The sequence below is a fragment of the Lutra lutra genome, chromosome X, assembly GCF_902655055.1.
Source record: "Lutra lutra chromosome X, mLutLut1.2, whole genome shotgun sequence".
Lineage (NCBI taxonomy): Eukaryota > Metazoa > Chordata > Mammalia > Carnivora > Mustelidae > Lutra > Lutra lutra.
In genome coordinates this window covers 72,822,187-72,836,222 of record NC_062296.1, presented here as the reverse complement: position 1 = coordinate 72,836,222, position 14,036 = coordinate 72,822,187, and the positions used below count along the sequence as shown (strand labels likewise).

At 38.5% G+C, this 14,036-nt stretch overlaps 1 protein-coding gene and 1 long non-coding RNA gene across 2 annotated transcripts in view; one reads left to right on the top strand and one right to left on the bottom strand.

Annotated features, from left to right (window-relative positions):
* Positions 1 to 14,036, bottom strand: part of DMD (dystrophin) — a 2,124,834-nt gene that overhangs the window by 50,340 nt on the left and 2,060,458 nt on the right. Inside the window, 5 exon segments of the mRNA XM_047715765.1 lie at positions 3,793 to 3,951; positions 6,615 to 6,680; positions 7,810 to 7,875; positions 12,467 to 12,505; positions 13,227 to 13,363. Coding sequence (XP_047571721.1) covers positions 3,793 to 3,951; positions 6,615 to 6,680; positions 7,810 to 7,875; positions 12,467 to 12,505; positions 13,227 to 13,363 — 467 coding nt within the window.
* Positions 384 to 12,352, top strand: LOC125091787 (uncharacterized). Its single transcript, XR_007124755.1, has 3 exons — positions 384 to 471; positions 7,401 to 7,513; positions 12,228 to 12,352. It is a non-coding gene; the product is annotated as an uncharacterized LOC125091787 (long non-coding RNA).

The following is a 14,036-nucleotide window of genomic DNA, read 5'->3' as shown; positions in this document are numbered from 1 at the left end:
CAATGGGTGAGACATACATGGTCTAGGATTTGGAGGATGGATGTTTAACCCTCTAAATTTATGACAAAGCAATGCTTGGTGCTAATCAAGAAGTCTGGAGGAGGGATGTACTTTGAAAAACAAGCAGAAGAACAGCTTTGAAAAGGCACTGCTTTATAAAATTAGGCTTTAAAAATAATTTTCGTCAAAGGTACATGTGTGAGTCCTACAATTAAAACAGATTCACCTTCATTTCACTCATTCCTTCCATTTACTCAACAAATACTTATTGAACGCTATGACCAACAACTCGGAGAAACGAATCCTAAAGACCGAGTAACACACCCCTGAGACACTTCTACATTGGCCATTCTCTCTTCTCCAACAGGATTGTGGGGAGGTGTGGTGAAGAAGAATGATAGAATTCAAGAACATTATCTCCTCAGGAGTGGGAATCTCCAAGACTCTTTCCTTTGCTATCTGTAATTTGAGGTAAGTGTGAACTACAGAATAAAGGAACACAAAATACAGAGAGATATGGTAAGCATAAAGGACAATGACAATTTCAAATATTGATTCCTGGGGCACCTGGGTGGCTCAGTAGGTTAAACATCTGACTCTTGGTTTTGACTCAGTTCATGATCTCAGGGTCATGGGATCAAGCCCCATGTGGGGATCAGTGGGGAGTCTACTTATCCCTCTCTTTCCCCCTCTGCCCCTACCCTGGCTTGTGCCATGCACACACTTGTGCTCTCTCTTGCTCTCTCAAATAAATAAGTAAGAAATCTTTAAATATCCATTCCCATTTTCTCTAGAAGTATGCTTGTATTAGTCTGATTATATAGCCCAGTTTGACTTAGGAAATACAGTCAGCTTGGCGTCCTGAGAGAGGGGAGGGCATCTGCTGAGCCCCTGGGTTCTCTCAAAGGAAGGACAGGAAAGGGTGAACTAAAGCCCCTTAAAGCACCACTCAATTCAGGGATCACGAAGGCAAAGCTATGGCTCTGATGCTCTTTGCGCTGAACTGTGTGACGAGAGAGGACAGAGCAAAGGAAACCAGACAGTGTACTTTCAGGAGAGGAGCTCTGGAGAGACATTTCTTTGGAATTTGGTAGGAAGTGAAAACGTGACAAAGTGGAGGGAGGAAGAAAGCAGCTCTTGCTGACCTTTACTGGAGGGTCAGAAGGACTTACAGAAAGACTTGCACCAACATCAGATCCTTCATTTCGGAGCTGTAAGAAGCCATGGTGTCAATCTTCTTTTCTTTGACAGAATAAACCATCCCATTTTGGGGAATGGTCTTGGATATCTTTAAGGAGAAAGTGGTTATCACTGTACCACAAGCACATGAACTGGTTTATTCATGTACAGTCCTTAATAATACTGCCTCAGGGCTCCTGGCTGGCTTAGTCAGAGGAGCATGCGACTCTTGACCTCAGGGTCATGTGTTTGAGCCCCACAGTGGGTGTAGAGATTACTTAAATAAAAACAAAAACCTTAAAAAAAGATTACTTTCTCGAGTCAAGGTACATTCCAAGGAATATGCCACAATTCTGTGTAAATTCTGTTTACAAAGAATGACTCTCTTTTATTCTCTGGTACAAGGGTTGGCTATTTTGAGTCAGAAAATCTGGACCGGAAGTTGGTTCTGCCATTTGCTGATTGTGAAATCTGGGTCAAGCCATTTGAACCTCAGTGAACCAGCATTTCTCTGTCCTTCTTGATACAGCTTTAAGGGAAATTAAATGACCGGAAAACATTAAAGTGCTCTGGAAATAATGAAATGATAGATAAATGACAGTTACCAGTACTCTTTACCAACACCCTTTGGTCTGGTTGTCATGGTATGGAAGCAAAGTGTGCCAACAACACACAAGACCCAACTCTTACCCAATGACATGGAAAGATATGGTGCATAATGCCAACAATCCTATTGTACAAAAATATTTTATTCTTGGGTAACATCAAATTTGGCTTATAACGCCAATCCCAATTTTTCTTTTTTTGCCTCTGACCCCTAAAGCAACTACAGATTTAACATAGAGGGATACTAAGGAGGATCCTCAATAAAGGAGGGGGAGATGTTTTATCTACCATCACCTTCAAGGCCAGTCTTATTTCAAATAAGGCCAAAAATAATGTTACCATTAAAACCAACATAATGTTCAGTATTACCTCCTAGATGGTACTCATGGGGCATCCTTGATGTATTTTTGAAGTTAGGTTTTTACCGGACATTTCCTGATTACCCCCTAAGTATTCACACGGTACTAGGTACTCCAGGGGACCATTTGCCCCAAAAGCATTCACTGTTTTTGCTAAACTGAGGAAATGGGAGTAACTAATAAAAAGGCAAACCATCAGGGAGTTCTCTGAGAAAGGTTCACATGACTCAGGGAATACAGGCAAAAGATCGATTACTTCCAAATGTCGGGATCTAACAGTGCTCTATGGAGAAGGATTATTCTGAGGAAGGTCACAGTTATGGAAGGAATGGGGGTGAGCAGGAAGGCTGAGAAGCAGCTTGAGCTTCAGAAAGTAGATGAGAGTAGGATGTATTCAGAAACAGCTGCTGCAGCAGCGTGGCTGAAACACAGGTACAAAGGAAGATAATGTTGTAAGAGGAAGTCAAGAGAAAATTCTGGAAGGTTTTAAGTGCCCAGCTGAAAAGCTTGATTTTTTCTTTTTTCTAGATGCAGAAATGCAATGAAGTTAGAATGCCATGAAGGGTCTTGGTTCTGGAAAAATACACAATTCAAGTCAGTATGGAGGATTTATTGGAGGGGTAAGAAAGAGAATAAAGAGAAGCCAGCTGTATAAGGAGCATGGCCACAGGTCAGGGGTTTTAAGAGCTGGACAGAGAGCAGTGGTGGCACAAAGCAATGGATGAATGGCAGTTTGCTTTTTCATTTTGATGTGACATATTGCCCCAGGGCACCAGTTCTCAGGCACACTGCACTGTCTAGATTCACAGGTCTTGGTGCCTTGGGCTAAACCGAAGAGACAAAGGTTCTCAACTCCCACAAATTTGAGCAACTGCTCCTTTAGAGACTTGCCTGGTAGTATTTGTCTAAAGAAGGTACGGTGAGTCACAAGTGGTCATATGGAAAAGCCTTTCTTAACCAAGAGACCTGTGATATAATACATGTGACACAAAAGCCAATGTCCAATGATTTCTATGATCCTGACACCACACGGTACCCCCGATTTTTACATCTGTGTCCTCTCTGCCGTCATTGTGCATCTTCTCCAGGCTTTTCATTTCTACAGTTTCTATTTTTCCACGAACATCTTTTTGAGATGATGACTGACAACGGGAGTTGTCTCACTAGTCTGCTATGATGGCAAGCATAAATGATGTCCATGTTTGAGGATGGAAAATAAGATGCATGAATTTGTTCCCAGATCAGACCAAGCCAACGAACCTACTTTCTTAAATGCTTTGAGGCAGATAATATGGCCAAATATATGTACAAATCATATAATCATGAAATTAAAGGACTTGCTTTGTTCTTAAATTCTATTCTCAAATATAAAATCAAAGCCTCTGAAACACATGCAACAAATCAATCACCACCATTAGCATTAATTCCTCTCACCCCTAAATTAGGACTTCTTAATTATACTATAGCGTACATTTTCTTCTTTCAGGTAACAAAAAAGGAGAGAGAGAATCTGTAAATGGAGCTAAACAGATTATTGTGGAAAACAATTAGACACAGAATGACTCTAAGTGAAGATTCCTGGCGCTTTTCTATGTGTGCATGTGTATGCACCCTGCATACCAATGACAAAGCTAGAAAGAAAACTCACCTGTTTTCTTCCTCAAGATCTGCTAGGATTCTCTCTAGCTCCCCTCTTTCCTCACTCTCTAAGGAAATCAAGATCTGGGCAGGACTACGAGGCTGGCTCAGGGGGGAGTCCTGGTTCAAACTTTGGCAGTAATGCTGGATTAACAAATGTTCATCATCTCTGGAAAATAAAATCAAAGGTTTTGGTTTTTTCCCCCCTTATTTTGCTTTGGGGGTCAGGGACTCGGGTGTGTATTTTAAAATAGAAACATTTGCTCTTAACCATTAATTAGACCCTTTTTCCTGTTTCTAAAGACATTTTGATATTTTGAGGTTGTGATCTACGATCTTATTGGTGACAATTCAAAGTATTTCTTGCTCAGATTTTCAAATGAATTGTATTGGCCTATTTACATGGGTAAATGAGTAGCAGAACTATGGAAATACTGGGACTCTATGTTGACCATTAAACCAATAGTTAACAGATATTAAAAGACATAACAATGGCTCTATAATGCTTATGCTACCAAGCCTGTCAAGATAACCTGTTCACTAAACCCATGCTCTTATTAATAATGACCAGGGGAAAAAACCTTATAACCTTTATAATAATGAATATTTTCTTCAGGGGAGGACAAAGTGACCACAAAGTGTTGCTTTGCTAAGCCAGTTTGAACTTACAAAAGCCATTGAGGCAAGATGGTAACAATAATGAAACTGGAGACAATTGATGGTTTCATTCAATTATTGTTCAGAGAGAACAACAAAAACTGGAAGGAAAAAAAAGCCACTGGGATGACTAATTAAAAGAAGACTGAATAACTCATTCTTTAGAATAGTTTTAAGGACTAATCTTCAGGAACAAAGAAGCAAAGGGCTTACATTTGGGGAGGCAGCTGCAATGTTTCCTTAAAACTAGAAACTCTCTAATACACAGGAGAAATTATTTCCTAAATGTATTGCCCCTAGCTCCTTAGAAGCCTTTGTACATCTAAGTTTTAAGAACTTCGTTCTGTTCTTAATGAGAGGCTAAAACTCTTTGTTTCTTGTTAGATAGGAGTAGGATGGTTATGTTAATATTCCCCTAAGTCTTCTGAGTTGAAAAACAGTACAGGTACTTAGGGGAAAAAATCCTCCTGACTTAAATGATTTTGGTCTGTCAAGCCAGGTAACTGGTTGAGAAGTGAGAAGTTGTCTAAAAGTAATTATTGGGTGTTAAAAACCAACATTTAAGTGAAGTCAACCAATTCCCCAAACATCTTCCCCAGATCTGCCCCCAAAATGTCATGGTTTTAGCATCTAACATGGAGTCAAAATGGATTTTATGTCCTCAGAATAAGCTAAAGCTAAATTTCATTTAATAATTATAAAAAGATGTTTTACTACTTATTATCCCTCTTCCCAAATTCTGAAATTTTATTACAAGAACTTCCTGTGCCTAATTACAACAGAGCTTTAATTAAATTTCTCTTACTGTTCTCTCAGGCGGGCAATGAATGGCAGCCATTATTATACAGATACAACTTAAAATAATTTGAATGTGCTAGAGCTTCTAATCACCAAAACTGGTGACACAAAGAAGCAAATCATTCAGGTTGTTTCCATTTGGTTGATTCTTTGGCCACATATTTTCCTGTCTAAGTATTTTATATACTAATCCTACTAGTACTTATCCTCGTAACTGAGAAAGAGTATGTACCACAGTTACTTCTGTTTGGGGAAAAGGTTGTTTTTGTTTTAAGTAACTCAGTCATATACAAATGACTGTCAACTTGATTCAACACTCACCTTTGCAGGTGATCACCTTTATCTACCAGATGATTTGTTCTCATGTCCTCCATAACCAGCTATGTATACATGCCATTCGGATGCTATTTCCCTCAGCCTAATCCTTACAAAAGTTCTTGCCTGACTGGGTGTGACCCTGGGCTGCCACACTGACGACATAATAAACTGACCACTCATTCTTCCCTTTGCCTAGATTCTCCATGACAAAGTGGTGAGACATCCGTAACTTAGCAAAGTAGAGATACTCCTGTGCTTTGACTAGAATTTTTTTTCCTCTCTCTCTAAAGTATCTATTCGTTTAGTAGATCCTTGTCTTTTCTCCTTCATATTAGCTTCTTAATCAATTCCCTCCACCTCAGGCCCTTGGTTCATGGCACTATTCCTCTGAGTTCCTCATTGTGAACACTTCCCCAACTCGGTAAGAAAGCCACTGTTTCCCTGTTACCATTTCTAGCATCGTGCTCTCTCTTTCCTTCTACTTGACAGGACTGGCTTATCATCCCACTAAACAACTTCGACCTAAATTTGTACCCTGTCTTCTGAAATCCTTCACCAGACTGCCTCACCTGATTTAGCTAACAATGATGCTAAATCTCAGAAATTTACTGCTTTGGATCTGTGAAGGAAAATGCCCAACTAACCTACCAGATGGGAATACCAGTGCAACCATACTAAGATTATATGTCTGCTTCCCGAGTGGAGAAAATACTACTTAGCCATCACTTTTAAAAATTAATATCCAATCCCTTTAAATATCTGGCAGGTTTGGTCAAAGATTAACCATTTTGTATAATTTCATTATTTGAGCCTATGCAACTTGGTATTAAATAAGGCCCACTGTTTTTGCTACTCTGGAATACCAGTCATGCCACATTCTGGATGAGCTCATTCCGTGTCAGGTGGTTAAGAGTCAAAGACAAAAACGTCAATGAATGGCTCCTTGAAAGATCAAGTGAGTCTAATGCTAATTCCTATCTTCTGCCCTACCCTACCTCTACAGCCCTCAAAGCAATTTCATCGTCAGGAACATTTTGTAAAAAGAGACAGGATACTTACATGCTCTCATTAGGAGAGATGCTATCATTTAGATAAGATCCATTGCTGTTTTCCATTTCTGCTAGCCTGATAAAAAACGTAAAAGCTCATTAAAACTTATGTGATTTCTTAGAATCTATTCAAGACCTAATCGAACATTCCTGAAAACTAAAGGATAAATCATGGCAAGAAGAGAAAAGAATCCTTCAAATTAGAGAATGTGTGTGTTGCCCTAACCATCTGAGGCAGTGAGTAGCGGATGACAGCTAGTTTAGTAGCTTTACATTTACCCTCTAAATTAGAAGGGAAGTTGTATTTGGTTCTTCTTCTTCTTCTTCTTCTTCTTCACAGATTGATTTTGCTTTCACTGAGAACAGGCCTTTGTTTTTACAAGAAAAGCTTCCCTAACAACAAATACACTCTGTTCCTTCACTACCCGCCCCCTTTTTAAGACAATTAAAGCTTTCCCCTGATGACAGACTTACAGAGCTAGTTAATGCTTCCCACTGTGAACAAACATGTTTAGCAGTTAGACTACTGATAAAGGATGGACTCAGAGTAAGCTCTCTGAATAGTCTGCCACCAATTTTTACCTTCAAAAACCTCCTTCCCCTCAGACAATAATAAAATCTTCTTACCACTTAAAAAATAAAGAAGTTAACCAAACTCTCACAGACTTATTTAACAAGCATAAGACAGCTTACAATTAGCAATTCGGTTTTTAGGCATAAAAATTCTCTGAAACAGAAAGAAGGTGGAACCAAAAGTTGCACGGATTAGGAAAATTAATTATTCTCTTCTTTACAGCATATGATGTTAAATAAGCACGCAAATGGAAAGCCGATGCTTTCATATGCTCTAGAGAACGTAGTATCATTTCTTCACCCATGGATGGCTGGTCTAGCAGTTTTTCTAAGAAGGTGAGATGATTTCTAAGCCAATTCTTTAAACGTGCTCCGTATGCAAAACATAGCAAAGCTATCAGAAATGTTTAAAGGCCAGGGTGAGGGGAGATTGTTCTGGACTAATGCTCTTACTGGTGCCCAAAAACAGCATGCAGTGGAATGGCATGCAAGTTAGAGGGCAAGTGGATTAGTAGAAATCAGACAAGATTGGGGGGAAATAAAGAAAAGGTTTGTTTCAAATGATTATAGGTTAGCTTTCCTTGGTTAGTTATTTCAATCAATATTTGCCTGGCATTCAACTAGTCTCATACCTGCTAGCATAATGTTCAATGCGTGAATGAGTATCATCGTGTGAAAGCTGAGGGGACGAGGCAGGCCTATAAGGCAGAAAATGTGATTAGTCACAGATACCATCCGTTAATGGAGAAAAAAACCCCCACCACACAGTCATGTTATATACATGGCCTAAAATGCTTTTATTCTAATGCTCTGGATAATGTACACATTTGGCTGTTCCTGTATCTTAGCTATATCATCAAGTATTTTAAATCCAACTTTGAGAGGTAATTTCTCATACTTTTTTTTCCCCAAAGCCATCAAAAGAGATCAAAATCTTCTCTGGAACGTTTCAATTATAGAAAAGGTTGGGGGAGACGATATCTTTGTGACATTTTTCCTCCTACCTTGTCATGTCTCACATCCTATAGTTCTGAGACTGTGTTGGCACTAGGTGGTTAAAGATTTTAAGTAGTTTATCCCCCACACCATTTATTAGCTGCTTTCTTATTAAATGGAAGCTGTACATTTGCTTGGTACATTTATAGTCAACAATCTTAGTTCCCAGGAGGCCAGACCAGGACCTGTTAAGATTCCACACACTGAGATGTCCTGGTCTATGCTGTTTTGTAAGGAAGCAAAATATCCACCGATTTAGTATGATTTAGTAGCAGGACCATATTGCTACTTCATAAAATAGAACTGAATGACCCACAATGATACTGTGATGTTCTTAAAGAAGAATGGCTAAATCCAATTAAATGTCACAATATCTGAATTATTTATCATCAGGGATACTGTGTGCTAACGTATAGAGAAGAAAACCAGAGGGGGGAGCGTTAGCATGAAAAGTCTATACGCTTTTAGGGTGTAAAACCCTACCTTTTTTTTTTAAGCTCCAGAGACTAAGAATTTGGTCAGGTTAATAGTCCCCCCCAACACTTTTGTATCTGATCTATTAATTACCCTTGAAGTTTTTATTGTATCTTTTGGATTAACCTTAGGGGGAAAAAATCCATCTGTTCTGAAAACCGGTTTGGACTTGTGCTTTTTGGTCATAACTGGAATAGGACAAAAGTTCTCTTCCATTTCTGTCCTGACACAGAAAGCCTTTAGGTAAAGGCACAGATCCGAAAGTCCACAGTACTGTATTCAGTGAGGTCTGGTTTAGCCCAACGTCCAAACAGCATTAATAGACGCGGTCAAAACATTAAGAAGAACACATCTGCTTTTACTTATATGGGGAAAAAAAAAACCATGTAGTTACTACCTAGGCTTACCTAGGAAGTGTGCTAGAATTCCCTACTTCTTAAAGAAGACACACAATCCTAACATGATTACAACACAGTATAGAAAACAACTAGGGAACTGAGGTCTTCCCAGAGAGATAAATGTCTTATTTACAAAACCAGTATTGTCTAGGTCAAGTGTCACTCTAATCCAATTTGTAATGAACTACAAAGACCTTTAAGTTGTCAGGAGGAAATAGGGATGGCCACCGAATTTACTAGGTAGATCCAGAGATTTCCATGTGAATCTTCTCTCTAGTCTGGCAGAGTTCACCTCATTTCTTAGAACCACGGAATAGTGCATTATTAGAAAAATGCTATGGTTTGTTTTAAAATATTCATTGCAGGTCAAGGTCATTTTGTACTTGGAGTATTTGGTTTATAAATGCTGTCTTCTGGAACAAACCAGTATTTCATTTACATACTTCTTTTCTTTCTCATTTACATACTTCTGATATGCTAAACGCCCACCAGGAAGAAAATGTCTAAGTGTTTTTCCTGCTAATGGCTGCCACCTTGGTAGTGTATAGAAGAAAGACAACCTGAGACCTTTGAGCATAACTATACCAAGAAAACAAGGCATGTAAATCCAAAACACTTTGGTAAAATCTTATACAGAAAATATTATGCAGCTCTTTAATTCTTAGCCTCGAGGCTAATCCATGTGATTTTTCTTATTAATGTATGTAGCACCTAACACAGCATGCCTGAGCACAAGAACTCCTAAAACCAGAAATTAAAAAAAAAAAGAAGTATACTAACGGAGGTACCTATTAAACCAGAAAATGAACCAAAAGGGAACACTGTTCAGAGAAGGATCATTTAAAAAACAAGAGTAAGTAGAAAACCACTTAGTCCAGAAACAAAACTAAATGCAAAGCCTTCTGAAACACTTTTCCAAAAGATGGTAAGAACACAGTTCTCCCTTTCTACTTCCTATACACAAAAAGATATCCCCAGAAGGATGAGCCCTGTTACTATTAATGGCCAATTATGTCCCCACCTACCACGGGTTTCTCTTTTGTGAAAACTCCATTAATAAGTTTTCATCTGTTTAAGGTTTCCAAGCAGACTAGCTCAAAGGATACTGTTCGTCTGATTTGTGGACAAACCACAGAAAAGTTTCAGGCTAGATTTAGTTTTTAAAATAATATGACAAATACAGGTAAATAAGGGTTTCTGCTAAGAAAAAAAACCAAAGATCTGTATGTCAGTCAACGTTCAAATTCTGTGATCCACATAAGAATCTGTTAACATCAGAGGGAATTCTTGCAAAATTAAGCCACCTCAGGACCTGGCTCTTCTATCTAACAGGAGAGCTCTGAAATATATTTTATAAATTACTTAAAAGCCCCTGAACAAAGATGTTAATAAAAATGCAGGCATTAAAGAAAAGGACTGTTGCCTGCTGGGTCTGGTTTTCTTCCTCAAAAGGATAATTTCCCACTATTTCTGAATAATCAGACTTTTTTTTTTTTTTAAAGGCAAAGTAATTTTTTGTTTTAGTTTTTAGAGGAAGATATTTTAACAAAAGATGTTATTAATTTGAAAGTTCTTCTAAGTTGAAGGCAAACACCCTCTACTTAAAATAAGTGACATTACATTTTCCAACAAGAAGGCAATAACCAGGTTAAATGCCTAAAACTGCTCATGCCACTGGATTACCACCATGGTACTTCTGTGATTTTACAGAAACTAGAGAAATGTTACTTCTTTGACTTAGGAAAACTACAATATGTGCTGAAAATAAAAATAATCAGGCAGTGGTATTTAAAAAGGAAAAAATGGGGGGATATGAAATGAAGGAGTCAAGCTCATGGTGCTAATTAAATATTTAAAGAATAAAGAATATGCATAAAGAGCCTATTAAAAAATAAGTGACATTAAAATCACTTGTCATGTTTTTTTCCTCATTAGTTGATGTATTCAGTAAAGGTTTTTTTTTTTTTTTTTCAATTCAAGGAACCATTAGTTATTCTTTGCTTGTTATTTTGCGTTACCTCTATCCATGCATTTTTAAAGTCATTCTGTAGCATATTTGCCTTTTGGATATTTCAACTGGCTAAAATTTATTCTAACACAGAACAAATCCATTCACTTAGTGATGATTTCAGTCTATCAGTTTGTTTTAAAGTTTCTCATTTAGAAAAGGCTCAAACTTCGCTAAATAAATAAAACTACCTAGGTTAGGGAAAACAATTACCTACAAATAGAAAAAAACAAAAAATAAAACAAACCCCCCCCCCAGAACTGAATCTAAATAACTCCCCTTGATGAGTAAAAATATCAGGTATAGGCACCATATCTCAAAATTAAGGGGCACAATAATGCAGCTTTAACAAAGAAAGGGATGCCTTATATTCCTTTTAGGCCAATAAAGACTTAAAATAAACCTCAATTAATAGCTTGCATTTATCACTATAGGATTTTTAAAAAAGGATATACTTTAAATTAAATTACATGGTAGAATAAAAGAGACCCAATAAAAATAAATTGAGTTCTTCTAAATTGGTCATTTCCCTCTCTAGATAATAGAGCTGTCTGACTTTAAATAAATATTTTAATAAAGTATGTACGCTCTGAAATAACAAAACTTTGTTATAAAAACTCCACACAATGTAACTTTAAAAAAAATGCATGTTTTGTTTGCTAATATATAAATCACAGACTCCCCAGAGTTTTCTAATAACATTATAAACTCTAAGATAAACCAATTATCTGCTGGTATCTAGTATCAGTATTATTAATATACACCAATAGTGTATAGTACACTTTCCTTCCAGTGTAAATGTGTAACTAGTTATGAGCTGAATATTTAGTTTGGAGAGGAGAGCAAAGTGAGTTTAGTTCAAAATTGAGAAACTCATGTGTGTGCAGATTAGTCCGGTAGCATGATAAAAAGTATACACGCCTGACTAAAATTATTCCATCAAACTCCACATCGCACTGTAAAACAAATCCAGCTGATTTCTAATGGTCCACTTGTAACAGGCCCTAAAGAACAAACCATCATCCTTTCGAAGGTCCTGAAGTACTGAATCTCAAAAAATATGACTCAAGAATGTTATTATGCAATCAGAGGAGCTTATCACGGAAGAATACGTAAACCCATCTTTCAGGAATAGAACTAACTACCCATTTGTTTCTTTGATGACTGATTCCAGGCCAGGATGTCTGCTGGTTAAAACCTGACCAGGTGGGGACCCGGAAACCTCGCTCTGATTCTCCTGATCTGTGGTAGATGGCACTCTCAACGTCTTAACCGCGGGAAGAGAAAAGATGAAATGAAGGAAGGGAAATTAATGTGCCCTTAAAAGAAAACCAAACCAACAGAACCAAAAATTGTCAAATCAAGCAAGCAAATGTGTCAGTGGTAGCAGCCCCCTTCAGCAGAAGTACTCACGCAGAATCTACCGGCCAGAAGTTGATCAGAGTAACAGGACTGCAAAACAAAAAATGAGGTGGTGAAGAGAGACACAGGCAAACTCAGCCACTAAATAAATAAATAAATAAATAAATAAATAAATAAATAAATAAATGTCAATTAATTAAAAAAATACTGAGAGGTCAAAATAAATAGAAACCAACCAATTAAGTATGAACCATGAAAAGCGACAGCCAAAGGTGGAGAGTGAGGTGACAGAAAAACAAGTGTGCCGTTGCCATCCGTTATGGAAAACACGAGAAGGTTGCAGAGAGTTGGAGGTATCATCATTTTGATCAAGAGAATCATTGCTACTTACTGTGAAGAAATTTCCTGTGAATGTCTTTTCTTTCAAGGAGATAAAAGCGACTAGGTATGACCACACAGATACAGAAAGACACACGCCTAGTGATTTGTGAGGGAGGAAAACCGAAATGAAAGACTGGAATCACTCATTTGTAAACAGTCCCATATTTCTTATAAGGGAATTAGTAGCTGTCACGTAGTTTCTTTCCCTGCAAGATCAGGTTTCACTTTTGGAGCAGGTAATTGTCACGGGACAACTAACGTGGGAAAATGGCAATTGACCGTCAGCTTATTTTTCTCTTTTCGGCTAACGTAAGTCTAAAGAAAGAAATAGGAGAGACTGTTTGCACTTGGGAGTGAAGGAGGGCGTTCAGCTGAGAGGAGCTTAAATATATGTCAAATGAGAGACTGTTTTGCACTTGCCACTACTCACGTTTCCATGTTGTCCCCCTCTAAGACCGTCTGCACTGGCAGGTAGCCCATTCGGGGATGCTTCGCAAAATACCTTTTGGTTCGAAATTTGTTTTTTAGTACCTTGGCAAAGTCACGAACATCTTCTCCCGATGTAGTCTGAAAGGGAAAGTGCACTGAGCTCAGACGATTTTCAGGGTAAAAGACCACTCCAGCATTCTGCCTCAGGGCACTTGTTCCCTAAGTGCAGAGACAGTGGGGGTCAAGAGCTAAGTCTATGGACAAAACCTGGGGCCGGGCCTAGCAGTTGCTAGCAGGGCTCACCTAGGCAAGTTATTAACCTCTCCAAGGCTTCCACCACCTGTAAAGTGGTGGCAATAATACCTCAACAAGTTGTTATGACGAAAAAGTGAAGCGCAGGAACTACGAGGGCTCCTCGATCAATGGGAGTTTGTAGAAGTCTTAGTAGTGACCTGAAGTTTGGCCACACCCGAAGGTATTATACAAAAATGATCCTGTCCACAGTGATGTCCCATTTCACCCACTGAGTATCATTCTATCTGGTGCGTGGCTCATTCTCCATCACTGAACACCTTTGCAAGACGAATCCAAGTGAGAAAGACAGTGAAAGACCCGGGCCATTGTTTTGATGCAGGAGAGAGAAAGAATAGAGTAGAAGCTTCTCGAGTGCGTGGCTTCCACCTGCCGATACTGTTACCATGCAGGGGGGATTTATGAAGTCAGGGGCAGGGCCCGAGCTCCTGCCCTTCCAGGAAGCTCCTAGATAACCCCAATGCCATGGAACAGGCAGCGAATACACGTGGTGGGTATA